Source organism: Carassius auratus, chromosome 46, assembly GCF_003368295.1.
Source record: "Carassius auratus strain Wakin chromosome 46, ASM336829v1, whole genome shotgun sequence".
NCBI classification, from domain to species: domain Eukaryota; kingdom Metazoa; phylum Chordata; class Actinopteri; order Cypriniformes; family Cyprinidae; genus Carassius; species Carassius auratus.
In genome coordinates, this window is record NC_039288.1 from 4,312,451 (window position 1) to 4,331,016 (window position 18,566).

Consider the following 18,566-nt stretch of genomic DNA (forward strand, 5'->3'; position numbering starts at 1 on the left):
AGGGGTCAACCAGGCGCATGATAGGATTTTCGGCAGTGAACTAGAAGTCGTTAACCGTATATTAACTTGGAGAGGTAGAGGGCGACACTGTTATTATTGTCTTTCCTGGCTGGGATTAAGTGGGCCACACGCAGCCTGTCACAAAGAGCTGGCACTGAGAACGCACAAGGAACCTCACAGCGCTAAACTGACAACCACACAAATATTCACCTCTTTCTCTTCTCTTCCTTTTACTCCTTTCTAATTTCTGCCACTTTTTCTCAAACAAGCCACTAAAAGACTATTTTTTTGTATTTCTTCTTTCTTCAAAAGGCCAATCTGGACTGGATTAATTTAACAAGGGTTGCCTCTGTCTAATTTGAGACAACCGTGTGGTGGGCAATAGATAACTACTAATTAAACCGTCACATTAAGTTTCCCACTGTTGTGGTCCATACTGAACTCTCAGACGATTGCTCCATAAAGTATCTAGGCACAGAAGGGGCACTTGAGTGAATGCCATTGCATTAGAACACGTCTGTAAACAAACAATAGACATGTGTTTTTTGTGTGTGTGTTTTTTTTTCACAGAACTAACCACTGTTCATTTTTGCAATGATTTTAACAGGAGGGATTCTGGTCATACTCTCTGTTCACACAGGTGTCCCAGCAGAGTAACCTCAGGTATAGCACACTGACTATGAACATGATCATGTTTGATAAGCAGTTGGGGTGGGGAGTGTTTAATTATAGGTCACTACTTTAGAACTGTAAAAATGAGATCATATGAATTAGCCACCAATTCACTGAAACATACAATAGTTACAAATTGCCATGAGGTTGTGTCAGACCAGAATGATAAATAAAGTCACAATCGAGAGATATAGACCCGATTTTCAAAAAGAATGTCAAATTTACGAGAAATAAAGTTACAATTATGAGAAATAGAACTGTAATAACAATTCCAAGTCACACTGAGATGTGTGCTTTTGCTATCTTAGAAAATAAATGTCACATAGTTTGATTTTTGTTAAAACAAATTTGCAAACAGGCACCACATCATCTAAAATAATGTAAACATTGTACTTGATCACTTAAAAAGAAAAGAATCATGATCATGCAGAGCAAGTTAATGTAAGATCTATTTTTCCTGCACGCCGTGAACTTTTAGCTTAGAGCTGCACTTTTTCAGCAGGACATTAAATGTAAAATTCAAGGGCATGGTGGCCCATTTCCCTCCATCAGCTCTGTGAATGTTGTTTTGGTTAGAGAACAGAGCTCCAGATGTTGAGCTCTGAGCGTTGAGAGTCAGCCCAGCCAAGAGGGGCTGAGAACCGAGTCTCAGGGGTACAGGAAGTCCCACGGTATCCAAGGGAACTTTCGCATTCCATTCTTCGCCGGCCCTCTGACAGCATCTGACATCCCTCAGCGTGGGCTCACAGCATCACTGCAAGAGCCCTGGTGATCCCAGAGTGGATGGAGAACTACTTCCTCTGAGAGGGGAAGATGAAACATCCTAAAAGCCGACGGCAGGGTGTTCAAGTTACTTCTGGTGGTGTGTTACAGAAAACACACCCTTTCTTGCACCCCTCCTGCGGCAGAGGATCTAACATATTATAACAGGCGGCTGGTAAGTGGATATGTTTGAAACGGGCCGGCAGAAAAAGGATTTCGATTGACATGCAACCGTCCGTGTGCTATCCTGTCAAACCAGTACACAGCTCCCTATGAAAAAAAATAAAAACTTTCTCCTAATGCTAATTTTAGGGACACGGCTACTTATCCGATGCTTTTTTTGGCACCCTGCACATAAACAGAAGTGAGATGGGAGGGTCTGGAATAAAATGAGACGTGAACAATAGACGTCCAGGGCTGCAGGGGATGGAGTGGAGGAAGGGGGGGGGGGGTGGAGGGCCTGGACTGAAAGTGATTAAGCCGAGAGGAAGAAAGGAGAAAGTGAGGAGGCGTCTATTAGATGTCAGTGTGCTTTGTGAACATGTCAATGAGACGGGGTTTAAGTATTGGAAATAATCTTACGGAGCCGGTGAAAGGTCAGTCCGGGAGAGGGAGAGGCCGAGTGGAACATATGGTCCAGATGAGGAGTCTCTAATGTTATACAGCACGTTAGAGACACTAACACATGAATGTGAGAGGGACCAGCTCAAATAAAACAAATCAAGAGATCCAGATAAATAAGTATGAAAGGTATCGTTTTACATGGTGGTGTAAATCGAAGCACCCGGTGGAGTACGTTACGAATTCTGTGAGCGTTTATGATTTGCGGTATTCCCCCTGCCTGTGCGAATAAATCGAAAAGAAAGAAAACAACCTGCAGCTGGACGATTCGGTCAAATATATTCGTCAAGAAATGGCGAGGGTGGATATTGTTTGTTTACAGATGTTGTTTACAATCCAAATCTTAGTAAATCTGAAATTAGTTGTTTTAACAGCATAATAAGGGTTCATTAGTGATTTTAACACAGATTTGGATTAGCTAGGTTCTTTGTGTATCTAATTAGAGCATCACTCTCAATGCAAAACCAGCAGAATTAGCCATAGCCAGACTAATTACTGGTGTGAAATCAAATCGGCTCGTTGAAAGAAGTGCGCGCTAATGAGCACCTATTAACCAAGCTAAATAACTCAGAGGGAAAAGACGGAATTTCAGATGTGTTTTTCTTTTGGTTACGCATTTAGGAGAAATAATACGTCATAATCGAGACAATAAGAGCTTGTGAGAAAACGTGTAGCTGCCAAGAATACATACCAAAATTAGGTTGTTTTCTTCTTTTTTCACCTTTTTATTTATTTATTTTTTTCTTTCCTGCATGACCCATTTCTCTGGGCTGCAGAAACATGCGACAAGAGATCAGGAGTGACACAATCAGATCAGATCACAACATCTAAACACTCTCACCTTTATGAAAAAAAAGAAAAACATTTGATATGCAAAGAAATATATGTGGGAGGATTATTAAGTAGGACTGAGGGGGAAATCGCAGCACAAATGCATTGCAATTCTGCATCAGTGCAGAAAAAAAAACATTCAGAATTTTAAATAAACTTTAAATAATATTAGTTAAAAAGAACAAATATACAGGACAAAAAATCACTATTTGCTATCTTTGTGCTAAAATGATTCCATATATCCCATGTCAAGGCACATTTACACACTTTCTAATGTAGAACATACTGTAGGTGTAAAAAATGCATTTAGATGCATATGCATAGAAAATGATAATACAGTATATGTTGGTCTGAACATAATTTAGTACAGCTTTTATGCATTGCGAACTATTATGTTTCCCTAAAACAAAACTGAAAGATAAGGTTTCTGAAAATTCCCACCTAGTGGAAATGAAGTAGTTTTATTTTTTTGATGGCCTTGAAGTTACCTAGACCTCTCACTGCACATGGGACCAATGCACATGAGATCCTCCAGCAGGTTCATCAGCCTGTGTTCATATCGAGCCTGTGTGCTCAGTGAGGTTTAAAGCCGCATGAGCATGTGTATAAGGGAGCCACAGCTGGCTCCCAAGAGTTCTGACCCGTTCTGGTCAAGTGAAGCATAAACTGTGTCGGCTGCCCACAAACACGTGAGCCAGGTATGAAGGGGGCAGCAGATCTGTTGTGTCCGACCGCGGTCGGCTGAGCAGCTTCAGTCACACCTGAGTCCATTCTGCAGGAACGGGTCAGTAGCTGAAACGGAACAGCCACAATTGTCCATCTCCTTTCTGACTGCTGTCTAAAACTGAAGTAAACAAGCAAAGCAGAATCGGGAGAGCCGATAGTGGCAAACCTTTTTTTTTTTCTTCTCAGTGGGGTTTAATTTTTACAAATGAGCCTGAACGGTCTGCTGACAAATGTCACAAATCACCCTAGTCTGGTCATCTGCACACAATAACTCTTACACACCATTCCATGTGGTGTAAATCAAGTCATTTTTTTTCCCTTTGGCAATGTTCTGACTGAGATATACCCTTGATTTGTGGCCTTTCTCAGTGTTACGGGCGTCTTGGGAAGTTGGGAAGCTGCATATATTCCAGCAAAGGCCATTTCAGTGAGACCAGATGAAATGTGATTGAGTGCTGATTTTCTTCAAACAGGCTAAGCAGCTCTTGATATGCTCACCTCGTGTGCCTACATATTGTCTCAAAGGAACGTTTAGAAATGTTTAGTGAGCGTAGCAGTTGCTAACCATTTTGCTGCAACAATAGGAAAAATATTATTTTGTTCAATCCACGAGAACCATGACCTGTCAAAATAAATGCCCTTAGACGTCAACTAATAGCTTCCACATTACAAAACACATAACTGCACAGAGCTAGCCTGAAGCTAACAGTATTAATGGCAATGAAAACACCTCAAGGACTGTAAAATCTTTAGCGTTGCTAAGAATCCTATTAGCCTTAATGCTAACATTATTACAACTACAATTACATCATTCAAAAAGGATGCAGGGGTTTAATTTTGGATTTAAAGAGATGAATGTTAGGTGAAAGAAAGTGATGCCCTGGGGGATTGAGAGAAATGGCGAGAACAGGGTGAGGGGGGGCCAAGGGTCTTTGCCGTCTATTGTTTCACAGCCCATTATACATGTGGGTTTGATTAAGACAGAATAAAAAGACCAAGAACACTGTCTTTCTTACTTCTGAAGGGGGAACCATAATCCAAAACTGGGCCAGATCTCAATTTGAAATACATACCATGTAGATATTATCTAAATTGCTTACATGTTTACTGTCAAACATGTTCTCAAGAGAAATTACTCACTAAACACTTTTAACGCAAAGACTAGCCTTTGACTCATGCCTTTAAGCCTGTAATTTACTAAGGCAAAGACAGCATAAAAAAGCAGATTAATATCAAGAGTTTGGGCTCAGCCAATCCTGGTCCCACAACAAAAAGAACATGGTGAAAAAACAGCAGCAAAAGAAACAACATGACAGAGCATTTAACTAGCAAGTGACTCAAACGTGCACACACGACAGACTCCAGCGTGTCCTAAGAACTACTTCAAAAGCAGCGTCGACCGCAGCCTCAAACAGCATGATGATAACAATGAAAGTATCAGATGTTTTCTGGCACACAAACAGTTTAAGGAAGTGTTAATGAGGGAGATATTTCCTACCTGTCGATGATGACGGGATCGGAGGGTGTCTCGTTGCGGTTCCCACAACTCTTTTTGTCACAACAACGACTGAAAGAAAGAAGAGATCAGTTTAAATCAGACATCCTTAAGTAAACTTTTTTGTCCAAATGAAACTATTTTAGCAAGTCATCTATTTTCATATTTTTGTATTTGGATTTTATCCATTAAAGGGTTAGTTCACCCAAAAAAGAAAATTAGGGTGCGTTTAAGGCCGGACATACACTGTGAGAATTTAATCAAATTTTGTGCCGAATTCTGACTCGTGCGACTCTTTTTCGGGTCGGGCCGATTTTCAGCATTTTTTTGCGTTGGTTGTCGAGCAGTGTCTGTGCAGTGTACAAGGGGAAACGACAGGCGATTAACCTCTCCCGACCAGCAATCATGTCAGTAATTTTGGTCACCTCTCATTAGCTATCGCACTATTAATGCAGGGCTATGAATCGATTTTCCGCGTTTCCCTCACTGTGCATGCGCAAAACCGTAAACGAAACCATGGTGACACGGGGTGTAGTGTGGACTGAAGCGATGGAGGGAAAACTTGTGGAGTTATGGCAATGAAAAATAAAAATAAAAGAGGGAGGGAAAAGCATGCTTACATCCTACGTATGGTTTCCTCATGAATAGTGTGAGCAGTCAAATCGCAACATAAAAAGCATAAAAATCGTGAGCTTTGGCTTTACATCGCATGCGATCTACTCGTACAGTGTGAGTTGGTACCTTGCCAAAATTGCACAGTGTATGCCCGGCTTTACTCACCCTCGAGGCATCCTAGTCATCCTATATGACTTTGTTCTTTCAGACGAATCCAGTCATAGTTATATCACAAATTGTCTTTGATCTTTCAAGCTCTATCATTGCAGTCAGAGGGTGTTGCATTGCATCAGTCCAAAAGATGTGAGATAAAAAACACCCTTCCATAAAATAAAGTGTCTAACACGTTTTCGGGGGGTGAACAAAGATACCTGTAGTGAATTGATGCATTTTTTTCACAATTATTATTACATTTGAGGTGTCGTGAAAACAGACGTTTGTTTACAGGATTAAAAGAAGTAAAGTTTCCTTACTTTAGAAAAGTAAAACCGGTCTCCTCTTGGCATACATCTAAATCCTCTGACATTCTTCTTCACATATCTTCGTTTTGTACTTCTAATAATTTTTATGGAAGGGCACTTTTTATTTCACGTCTTTTGGACTGAAGCAATGCAATAGCCGCTGACTGCAATGATAAAGCTAGAAAGATCAAAGACCATTTTAATATAACTCCGACAGGAGTCATATACACCAACGATGCCTTGGGGAGGTGTATAACGCAGCCTAATTTTCTTTGAGTGAACTAACCCTTTAAGGTTTATGCATATTTCTATAGTATAACACTTTGATACAGAAACATACTCAATACTAGAACCTCTAGTGTATACTACTCTAGTCTATTGTAGATGCTAAGATAGCATTTAATTTAACTGGATGATGACAAGTAGTCAATATATGTCAGATAGTTAAAGGCGAGGGGTTTAAAAGAGGACCTTTCTGATTAATTTTAACCGACTAAGAAGTAAAACATGCTTAAAATAATTTAGGTCCATTTTTGATGTCTGGTTGACCTGAAACTTAGTTCAACTGTAACTCCATCGCCCTCTTGAGTATTGGAGTTTGTTACCCCCACATTAAAACATTCAGTGGGACTGCTAGACCTTCATCGCATTTGCATAGGTGATAAAGGTTTAGCAGAATAATATGAGGAGAATTTAAGGTGTGCGAGGGGCTTCAGCAGCAGTTTGGAGACCACCGGCATCACATTTCTAACGCACAGATGGCAGTAGGACACTGAATAAGGGCCGGGGACAAAACTGTCACATGACACCCCTGGCATTGTCCTTCCCCCTTCAGTTTTTCTTCCACAACTCTCTCTGCTTCCACCCTCCCACCTCACGGTTTCTCTTGTTACCTCATTCCCAGCTCCCTATTTTCTCCAATGACACCGTTTTTAGACGTATCAATAGACTTTATCATTCATTCACGGACTACAAGAGTTCAGATCGTATCATGAGATGTACCATGCTTATTCATGAGGAACCGTGTGTATGTGATTTATATAATACACTTCTTCAGGTATGCATGATGAATGTCTTTCTTTAGAAACTCATCATGAATAGAAGGCTAAAATCTCTCTCTTTTTATCTAAATCTACATCTCTATCTCTCACGCCCCTCCTTCTGCAAGGCTTCCTCAACTAGGTCAGTGTCCTCCCAAAGGAGTGGAACAAGGGATCGCAGTGCCTCTGTATGTGTGTGTGTGTGTATTTATAAAGTGCAGGAAGAAGATTTGTAGGGGCCTAATGATCAAATCCGGCAGCACCCATGAGACATGGTCTTGCTCCATATACACAACCTTAAGCATCAAATTTACAGATACACATTCAAAACAATTATAAAGAAATAGTGTTAACTACATTTTTTTCATGCAAAACCTGCTGACGCAAGAGTGCATTATTATATTTTTTTGTGTGTTTAATGGGTCAGTGATGGGTCAGTATTCAGGTTGGTCTCATATGGTTTTGAAAACGTTTACATACAGCAATTTTTTTTTCTACATTTAGTTTTAACAACTTAAAGCTTACTTCTTTTGTTGAGATCCAACCTAATTAAACTAAACTGGTAATTGTAAGTTGGTTGAAACAACATTATTACTTATTATAAGTAAACAGTGTTTTTACCTCAAACTATTTTTAAAATATAAAAATATAATTGTTTTAAGGACATTACACTGCATGACAATGTATTAGTATGCAGTGAAGCCCCCAGTAAAAAAAAAAAAACAAGAATTACTACTACTGATCACAAAATAAACGCATTAAAATATATGTATGAAAAATAATAAATGCTTGCCATAGCAAATAAAACTCCAGTAATTATTACATGACTATATCAGCAGGTTGGAAAGGTTATAATCTTTTTTCCTGATCCTTTTGAAGATCGTCCCGTAGGACACCCAAAGGAAATGACATCTTAGATCTTAACACTTCCTTCCTGATACAGCTTTTGAAGAAATGTCTAAATGGACTCGTGTAATTAGCAGGATGTCGTCGGCTCTGTCAACGCTGGAACGCAGGCTACCATCATACGCCTCCAACTTGTGTTTCCTTTCCATGATGCCTTTGATTCATGACATTGCACTTGTGTTATGACAACTTTAATCTTTAGAAGAACAATTTTGGCCACTTTCACGACAAACAACATCCTGAAACACATTCCCTGATTTTCTTGTCTTCCCCCAGTTTGTGAAAATGATGGGAATAAGCACTTTTGTCCCACACTTGCAAGCTGGCATGGCACCATATGGCTAATGGTGGTGTGTGGCAATTAGTGGAGCTGATTAATAGTGAACAGCCTAATTTTCTGCTTATAATTGCAGCAGCATTTGAAGGTACACGTACATGCAATTGCATGCACAGATTCACGATTGCCTATCAGTGCTGATTCAGCTAGTGTGTGTGTGTGTGTGTGGGGGGGGGGGGGGTTGAGGACTGTATCAGTCTGTGTATACATCAGCTGTCAGTTCTAACAGTTACAAAATATCTGGTGCTTTTTTATGCAAAAGTGCCGATACAACATCTTTAATATGTGAGATGTTGCTGATAAAACCTGGCAGATATTTCAAGGACACCACGTGAGCCAGGGCACATTTGTTAGTGGAGCAGACTGAAATTTCAGATTGAGTAATGAGTTTCTGCTTGTCCTAATTAACCAGGCATCAGGGTGATATTCATGGGGGTGGGGGGGTACAAGGGTGGGTGACACTGTTAAAATACCACTAAAAATAGACGCGAGTCGATCATCACAACCTACTTTTAAGCAAATTTATCTTTGGATGTTAATTAAATACATAGCATTTGATAGAAAAAGTTATCTTCGGCTTGTTTTTTTCTGTCTCTCTCTCGCTCTCGGTCTCTCTCTCTCTCTCTCTCTCTCTCTCTCTGTTGTTCACTAGGGGTTTGTGAGTTTGACCTGGATAGAGAATACATCACTAGAGTGTACTGGATAGTTTTCTAACCAGGCAACAGAATAAAGTGACAACAAGCAATAAGATGTTTTGATGGCCACGCCCCACCTACAGCAAAATCTCATTGGTTCAACATCCCTGAATATAAAATACTCCAAGAAATCAAAATCTAAAGCGGCTTCCGAAATCGCATAGCTTTGGGAATGTTAAAAAAGTTTGTTCTATATAGCATCTGTAGTATGAATGAAATCCATATGTAATGCATCCGCCTTGTTGTCACTGTCATGTGACTTACAGCGTCAGTTGTGTCTCGTCACTGTCATTCACAACTCCTCTCCTGTAGCCTCATGGGATAGTAAAGACTCCATCAGATGCTTCAGAATCTTGGCGGAAATTTCCAGGTACTTTTTGCCAGTTTTAGGAGTAGGCTACTGTGAATTTGGACATACTACTCTGTTCATGTACTGTTTTTAGCGTACTGTGTAGTAAAGTGTTAAGCATATTCCAAACACAGAGCGAGTTTTCGCAGCAGTCCATATGTTTTAGCTTGAAGGCTTGCTATATGCAACTGTACTACTAAAATGTCAACGTAAAAGTTGCATTTTAAACAATTACAGTCCAAAAATACAAACTAGTTCATATTAAAACTTGAATGATCTTGTTTGCAGGATTATATCATATTTGTCCAATAAAATGCTCTCTAGAATGAGACTGTACGCTAATACCATTAACACACGGCAAATTATGGTTTTCTGCTGTCATGAACAATTCAGTCCACCCATTGAGATGACTCTGTCTAGGACCCCTGGGGGGAGTAGTTTGTAATGCCTCATCAAAAAATAATATGTATAAAATCAGCTAGAAGTATGCTACTACGCCATTAGTTTGCAAAACATAAGTTGAGTAAAGCAAAGATAGAATTAAAAAAACACATTAATGGTCACAAAAACATAGCTCAGATGACAGGTCATGATGCAGATTCTGTAGGATTTTTTTTAACAAGGCACTGAATAGAGTAGTAATTAAAAGCTCTTTCAGCCAGTGGAATGGACTGAACTGTTATTTAAAATGTAAAAAATTAAACTGTTTGTCTCATAGTTTGATATGTTCTGATTTTCTATGATTGTGCCGTGTCACACAGCATTTTCAGCACCTGCTTGGGACAAAGTATAATGGAAAAAGTCTCACCTGCACATGATTTCATGAGTCAGGAGCACACGGCACATCTCTGGGTTCTTGTCTTGACCTTCATATATGATGGCCTTTGAACAGAGAGGGGGAAAAAAATCTTTATTTAATACTAGAATTAATCTTTTGGGCAATCAAAATTAAATGTAGCACATTACATATGAAGCTGTATATATAAACACATTAGCTATAAAGCTGTCTATAAATATATATTTCAGGAAGCTGGCATTGACCACAAAACATCCCAAAAAAAAAGAAAAGAAATGTCCTCCACTTATCCACCCTCACATTCAGCTATGGATTCACAGAAGCCAATTCCACTTGAGAAACATGCTGCGAGGAGGCGTAATTCTGCCTTTAAAGCCTGTTGGTCTGGTCATATTTAATAAATATGAGCATGTGTCATAAGGAATCTTCTAAGCTGTTCCAATATTTCTGGACAGGCTGTCCAGAGCCCTGGCTCCACACAGGACTGTGGCTCATTACTTAAAGGAAAACAGAAGGTGAGAAACGAAGGTGTTCCAATTCATTGTTTCATTTCTTGCTCAGGTAATTACTTTCCCTACAGGGCATAGTGCTGAGACGGGGTAACATGTGGTAGAGGCTGGGGTCTACAGTAGCACCAGCTCTGAATGGTTTGAGGGATGGGTAACAGCCGAAGATCACCTGTTGTAGGTGGAGGAGATGATACGAAACTTACACTGGTGGCTCAGATTCTAACAAGCAGGGAGATAATAACAGTGATTCCTATAGATAAGGGAAAACATATTCATCAAAACTAATACTGTTGAAAGTCAACAAGAAATACTGTGCGCAAATTTACTTCTGAAATAACCATACAGGATATTCAGTAAAGGGGCACAAATATACCACTGTATCACAAATTATTATTGATCAATATTTATCCCCAGCAATATTTCAGCAATCATGTTGGGTGTTTTCTATCAGCTGTTTAGAATCATGCCAGATTCGCAAAAATAAATCAGTATTTCCATCTAACTGGTCAATCGGGTTTGCAACAAGATCTGAAATCATTCTCGATTCAGTTTGAAGAATTCGGACAGCTCCCTTACGCCCTGAATATTCGCACACCGAAATACTAACGGGATATTTTCAAGGACAGAAAAACAAAAGAGCACTGATTGAGATGGATATTTACCTACAATCCATTCAGTGCAAGAAACAAAACATAGCAAACGTCTTCTATCGTTTGTCAGCGACGAAGATGCTTTTTATTGTGCGTGCAGCTTGCAAACGACTCTGTACTGCAGGTATGGATGATTGACATCCATTAATATCCAAAACAGTGTTTCAAAAAGACACCGTATCACAAAACACCCACAAGAAAGCATCTATTAAGTTATACTTGCCAACTAAATGTAAAAAGAATCAAACAAAGAACGCGACTGATCTTGTCCGATTCACATGCATATGACTTTTATGAGCTAGTTCTTTTTAGTGTATCTGAAGGCTTGTTTGAGATGATCAAAATCTGCGCAGAACCGATCACCGATGATCAGCGCGAGATGCATGCCGGTTAGAAATGTGTCCGAGTTACGTCCACCTTGCTCTGATGGCATGCTTGACGTATGTCAATGACGCAAGGCTCACGTGTCGGATTCTCCAGTCGGGCATCAAAAGCACGATGGGAAACGACTTGCTGATGACACGGCTTAATGCTCATTGGTTTAAACAACTGTGATGTAATGTTCACTTTTAAAATGTTTGATTTTAAAACTCTAATATCATGTTTTGTGTGTTTATGTTATGTGTGAATATTCCCAAACTATCTGACAGTGCGATCTCTTTGGGTTATGTAATTAAATTTTTATATTTAAAAAAAATCTAATAAATAAAAACGTATATGTCTGTATTAAAGAAAAAATATTGATAAACACGTCTTTGGTATGTAATTAAATGGGTGTCTTGTTCATTTTATTTATTTTCATATAAAAGCAACAGAACTTGAATTACATCCAGTTTATTAGCAACACTGTGCACAGGTGTTAATCCCTCGATAGCCATCTTTGATCTCACAGGAGTCAGATCCACTACGATAAGAGAGATCTCGCATACATTTCAGGCGAGGCCAGGCGCATCTCAAACAAGCCTAGTGTTCAGTGCGACAAGTAATCCGATTTGATTGTTTTAAGTGATTCAACAACATACACAGCACGTCCAAGCAAATGACTCTTACTAGTTAATTCCTCTTAGTGAATCATACACACAATGAAGCCAGATCCTTCAATGATCCATTCAAACGAATAAACTAAACGAATCAGAGTGGATAGTGAATCAAGATCTGACTCAATTAGCTACTGATATTTTAGCCAGTCTCAAAATTAAGCCTTTGTGTTCTTCAGGTTAGTGAAATTTAAAGAAACATAATTACATAGGGTACACTATCAGTCAAAAGTTTGGATCAGCTATAATTATTATTTTCTTTTTAATGTATTTGAAAGAAGTCTCTTGTGCTCCCCCAAGGCTGCATTTATTTATCAAAAATACAGTAAAACAGAAATATATTGAAACATTTTAAATCTAAAATAACTTCAAATATGCTCATCAGTTGCTCAAAAAAAATATTAGGCTATTATTATCATTATCAGTGTTGAAAGTGACAGTACAAAACATTTTTATTTCAAAATGCTTGAAAGAAATTATCATTGATTTAACAAAAATACTAAAGAGCAAAAACTATTTTCAAAATTTAGAATAATAACCATTATTAATAATTAAGCACCAATAATAATAAAACATCAAATATGATTTTTGGTGTAAACACCAAATATCATATTACAATAATTTCTAATGTGACAATTAATACTGGAGTAAGGATTCTGAAAAAAACAATTTTAATAAATTGCATTTTAAAATATATTCAAATAGAAAACTGTTAGTTTATGTTTCACAATATTACCGTTTCGTATTACAGTATTTGTCGCTTCAGTTCACTCACTCATTTTTGCATCTTTCACTGATGGGTAAGAATATGAAGTTCCTATGCGCTCACTGGCATACTACCTACGCTAGCATCTGACGTGCCAAACCATCAGTGGTGTGTGGCACAGGGGCGGTGGGGGGAGGAGGTGGGTGCGAGAGAGCAGTTGGGATGCCAGACTGGAGCACGGTGCACCATCTGGTGCGGCCCCCAAATTTTCTCCCAATTTTTCTCGGCTTTGCTCTCACCCCTCCTTAACACAAAACACAGCGCTGCCAGGCTGGCAAAGCCTTGTGTGTGTCCCCTCCTCCCCCAGTTGAATGTTGGACATGGTATGCCATTCCGAACAGTGCCAAGCGTGTCACCTTGCTAAGATTCTGGGATCTCGTTTGTAGGCATACCGACTGGCAGCAAATCTGTCCCGTTACGCACAGTCATTACTCTCTGCCATGTAACGGAGGTGTAATTCAGCAAGACTGTCCAACATCAAAAAAAAATGTTTGTCACATTGACCTTAACTGGGAAAAAAACACTGATGCAAAGTTATATCAACCAAGAAAAGGGTAATTTGACAGGAGAAATATCCAGAGACAGACGATACATTGGCTGATTGTTTGATGTCTTTCAGATGTGCTTTACATTATACAAAGGCACTGAAAGCGATATTGTTACAGCCAGTGCTGGAGTTGGCACACTCAGAGCATTTGTTCAGATGGTTTTCTTTCACTCTGAGGGAATGAGGGCCAAGGTCTTCTAGAAGTACACAGCATGCATCACTGTCTGCCAGCCCAAAGACCTGCTTCATATTTCTATCTATAAACACCAAATCTATCTTCGCCCATTCTCGCTGAGCTGTGCTCGGGAACAGCAGTATTCTTCCACTTGCCTTACTGCATTAATAATACAATCTGAAATGTATTATAAAATGTCATACATGTAATATACTGTCATTCAAGTCAACATGAAATCAAAAATTATCCTATTTATTTTATGAATGCACATTATTTAATTATTTGTATTTTATCTGATTTTATCTTTTTTTTTCTCACATTGCATAACTTCGGCAACATTTTTAATACATTTCTTAAAACAAGACATCACAGTTAAATAGGGTAAGAATAGCAATTCTTTAAATTAATTATGTACAAGTTTTTTGAATTTCTTTCTCTTTTTTTACAGTTTTAAATATGCTCATTAGGCAATATGTAATTAAATATACACTAACTTGCATACATTTGAAAAAAGAGATCTGAACACTGGCTATAACCAAATTCAAAACTGTGATTGTGGTTCTTTTATTTTTTTATTGATTTGTTAGTTTTTTTTTTTTTTTTTTGTTTGTTTGTTTGTCACATTTCAGTTAAAGGCTCTTACATGCGGTAGATACTTAGGATACTTGTTTTTGTATATAATTTTATAAATCAAAGACAAAAAGTACAACTTTCAACAGCCAGAAGAAAAAAAAATCACCATATTTTTAGTAATAAAATGTTCTAGAAATCAAGCAAATGATATATAATCAAAACCCTCCGCGAAACCTTTAGAATATAAAGTAGATAAGAATAAAACGGTAAAGGTGTATGTAAGTGTTACTGGAGACAAGATTTCTGGCTCAGAAAGACACAAGTCTTTAAAGATATGCATTGTAATTGAAATCGACAGATAAAAATATATAAAGTGTAATTAAATAAAAAACACTTATATGTGTACTTTGGATATTTTCTTTCCACTAGACTTAAAGAAGTGTCCAGTGCATGAAAAAACAATGTCACTGCTTGAAGTGCCACAAATTCCTCCAGTCATACAAATGGAATTAATCTCTGTATATCATGTTTGTATTAAGCATTCCTAAAAGGGAAAATGTAGATTTCCAGCTCTTAAAGTGTGCCATCTCGATAACTTTTAAACGCCTTGGCTGCTTTTACTGCGATCAAAGAACAGGAAGTAGTTTTGCAGGAAATGCTTTCCTTTTGATTTAGAAGAAACATAGAATGTGCAAAGGTGCCGCATAAAAAATTACAGCATAATGAAATCATAACATTTTTTAAAGTATGACGTTCAGGGCAGTTTTAACTGTGTGCCGAAGTGCGAGAATGGCACATTAATAAGCCTTGTAATACATATTTTATCTCGCCAAGCACACTTTTCATATTTCATCTAGCAGTTTCCTCAATGGCTTTGATGTGACGCCTGAAATCGAAGGCAAGTAAACAAGACGCTATAAATACATGGAAACCTACTTCCTACACAGTTGGCATCATCTGTTAGCATGCCATTAAGAACACGACTTCTTTTTTTTTCCCAGGCCACTGCGCTACCTATAAAGAGGTGCTGTCTTGGCAGTGATTTCACTCTTTGTTCTCCCACACACACACAGAAGTGTTCACATACACGAATAAGTATCCCACCCCACCCCTGATCAGCAGTTCAGACATAAAGCCTGAGAAACAAGAGAAGAGGAAGAGAGAGCAAGAGTTGGACAGGCAGACATACAGGAGAATAGACGGAGGGTTTCTAGAGACATCTGAGAGACTTCTAGACGGTGCAAGAATTTGAGCAGGAGACCAGGGAATAGAACAAGGCTGAAAAAAAAAAAAATAGAGATGTGGAGTGGGTTAAAAGAGTCATAAAATAAAGCTAAGTAAAAATAAATCTGTATTGCCGAAACCAATCACAAGTTCTCGCTGGCATGCCTTTGTAGGGCGGGGTTTGGAGAGAGGGTGTGGTCTGATTCACTGGCTAAGTTTAGCTCAAGCTCAAGTTAGCTCAAGCAAAACAACGAACATCTAGTAATGCATCTTAAAAAACAAATAATCCATGGGGTAATGAGAGAGCAAAAGGAAATAGGGATAGATGAGGGAGGAACGTGGGAGGTCTGTTTGTCAGATGTGTTGCCGCTGATCACAGATTTAACTGTCAAACTCACACTTAACGGCCCCCCACGTCTACGACTCCGTCTTCTGTACCCCATTATGAGTTACAATCCCAGGATAACGGTGTGATTTTTTTTCCGCCAAATCCCACCCCATGGCCAATTCTAAAGATTCACATCAATCACAGTATCCACTACGCAACACTGAAACAAATCCTAACGCCTAACCCTGACCCATAATGAATAGCATTACTGTTTGTCGTGATCTGTTCCATTTGTGATGTTTCTGAACTCTGAATCCATGAGACTTTTCTTTTCTTGGGTGGTTGAGTTGACCAATGAAAGTTGCGGGGTGGGGTTTTCGCTTAATGCATGTTATTATTCCTTGAATTAGCATTCAGAACAGAATTAGCATAGAATCTTAGTATGTGCAGTATTATCCCCTCAGCTGCCTAAAAAGCGCTATCAACTATATGTGGCATGAAAACAAGACAATGCAAAGCAAAACAGAAATGCGCTACAGCTCAGCATGTCAGATTCAGAGCATGTGAGGTAAGCACTAGGCCACTGCTTAAACAACAGACGCAGTAAATTAGCACTATCACTTCAAAATGTAAAACACTAAGACGTTTACGGTATCTGTTGAATCTAATAATTTGCCTGTGACAGTAACTATGAAAATAACAAGCGTCTGCTGTTGCGAAATTGCAAGAGTAAATCAGTCTCGCCACAGAATAATAAGGTCTCTACTCGCTCTGAGAGCAATAACAGCAAATCTGGACACTAATTACAGTCCAAGCTAAAGCTGTTTTAGCTGTTTTTGCCACCGTGACATGAACAGGGTGTAAGTGTTTTAGCCTTACTAGCATTGCGAAACACTTTAGCAGCCTCTGTGATTCGAATTTTTTCCTACAAAGTAATCAACCTGTCCTCCAACCAATACGCTCGTATAGGTCGTTTGTCCAAATCCCTGAAATACGACCCATCAGAGCGTATACTACAATTGCGCTCCTATCGGCAAAAGGTCGTTTTCAAATCATTATTTTTTTGTATTATTTTATTTGCACTCTGGTTTGTGTTTCGTGTAGCTCAGTTGGTAGATTATTGCATTATACCTTGATATGTAATCATGCTATCATCGGTTCGATCCCAGGAAACGGACGTGCACGAAACTGTATATGCTCAATAAATCATAATTTAGCATGAAGTACAAATTCTTTTCTGTGAGGGGTTAGGTTTAGGCGTGGGGTTAGGTGTGGTCATTCAAACGAATAAGCCACCTAGTAAAATATGTGGAAATACTGTGAGATTGGTGTAAAAAGCCCACACATTGCATTAAAAAAAAAACGTGCATTTTGATTGGTAATGACGTTATACGTCATTTCATGACGACAGACTTAACGCGATACTGTCCTTATTTTTACGCCTGCTAGAGGGTGCTTAACTTTAAAACGTAAATATAGGTCGTAGTAAGGTGCTTGCACAAACGACCTATATGGTCGTTTTTTGTTGGAGGACAGGCTCAAAGTAATAGTTTTGCTAACAATTTGAATTAGCGCTGCTACACTCTAAAGTTGTGACAAAACATCACATTAACTCACTCCACAGCCCAATAACTAGCATCTCAGAAGTGAGAAGTGATTACAGAAGGCCGACGGGGATACAGAACATCACATAAGATTACTCAGGTCGTCTGTAACCCGATAACGACTGCCAGCGGAGTAGCATCCGCACTCCCTTCTCAAGAGTGCCTACCCTTCAAACTGAAAGCTTGTTTTTAGTCCGAGCCGCAAAATGGGCCGATACACCTGTAGCTGTCCTGTGGTCAGCTGGTATCCAGGTCTCATTTCACTCTCTCAACAGGTCTGACTGCCCCAGAGAGAAACCACATCTGATCCCGAACTCTCTCTCACTCTCAATCACCTGAGGAAATCAAAGACACATGCCGACCGGTACATATATGACTCGCTACAGTGCTTTTTGAGCTGTTATAAGGTAACTAGCTGTCTTGTTGTTGAAGAAGGGGATTTGATATCCTCCGACTGCCATTACACATGTTCCCCAATCCTTAAGTGTAGTTCTAAGTGGATCCCTTTAGCAAGTGATTTAACAATAGGTTGTCTTCACATCTGAAAGTTTCTCGCACACAAAACACCGGCAAAGGGGATCGCAATCTCATTCCTGGTGACTTCCATTACACGTGTTGTAATACCTGCACTAAAAATAATGAATACGAGTGCTAAAAATATTCCAAGACGACTGACATGAAAACTGCCGGCAAACAACTACAAAAAGATTTGTGAGGGGAAAGCCGAGGTGTCTGGGTGATTATTTTTTAACTTGACACTGATAAACAGCGCTCTAGCGACACAAGTGCCATGTCCTCCCACGAAGTGCAGCAAAGCAGATAGTTAGGAAACAACAGCTCTTCTCCC

At 39.0% G+C, this 18,566-nt stretch overlaps 1 protein-coding gene across 7 annotated transcripts in view; it reads right to left on the reverse strand.

The window, feature by feature from the left end:
• LOC113063889 (transcription factor COE1-like) overlaps positions 1 to 18,566 on the reverse strand; it is a 129,006-nt gene that overhangs the window by 106,173 nt on the left and 4,267 nt on the right. For all 7 annotated transcript variants that reach the window (XM_026234299.1, XM_026234302.1, XM_026234301.1 and 4 more), the window contains exons 5-6: positions 10,319 to 10,392; positions 5,111 to 5,179 (exon numbers count right to left, since the gene is read on the reverse strand). In XM_026234299.1, the coding sequence (XP_026090084.1) occupies positions 5,111 to 5,179; positions 10,319 to 10,392 (143 nt within the window). The remainder of the gene's footprint in view (positions 1 to 5,110; positions 5,180 to 10,318; positions 10,393 to 18,566) is intronic.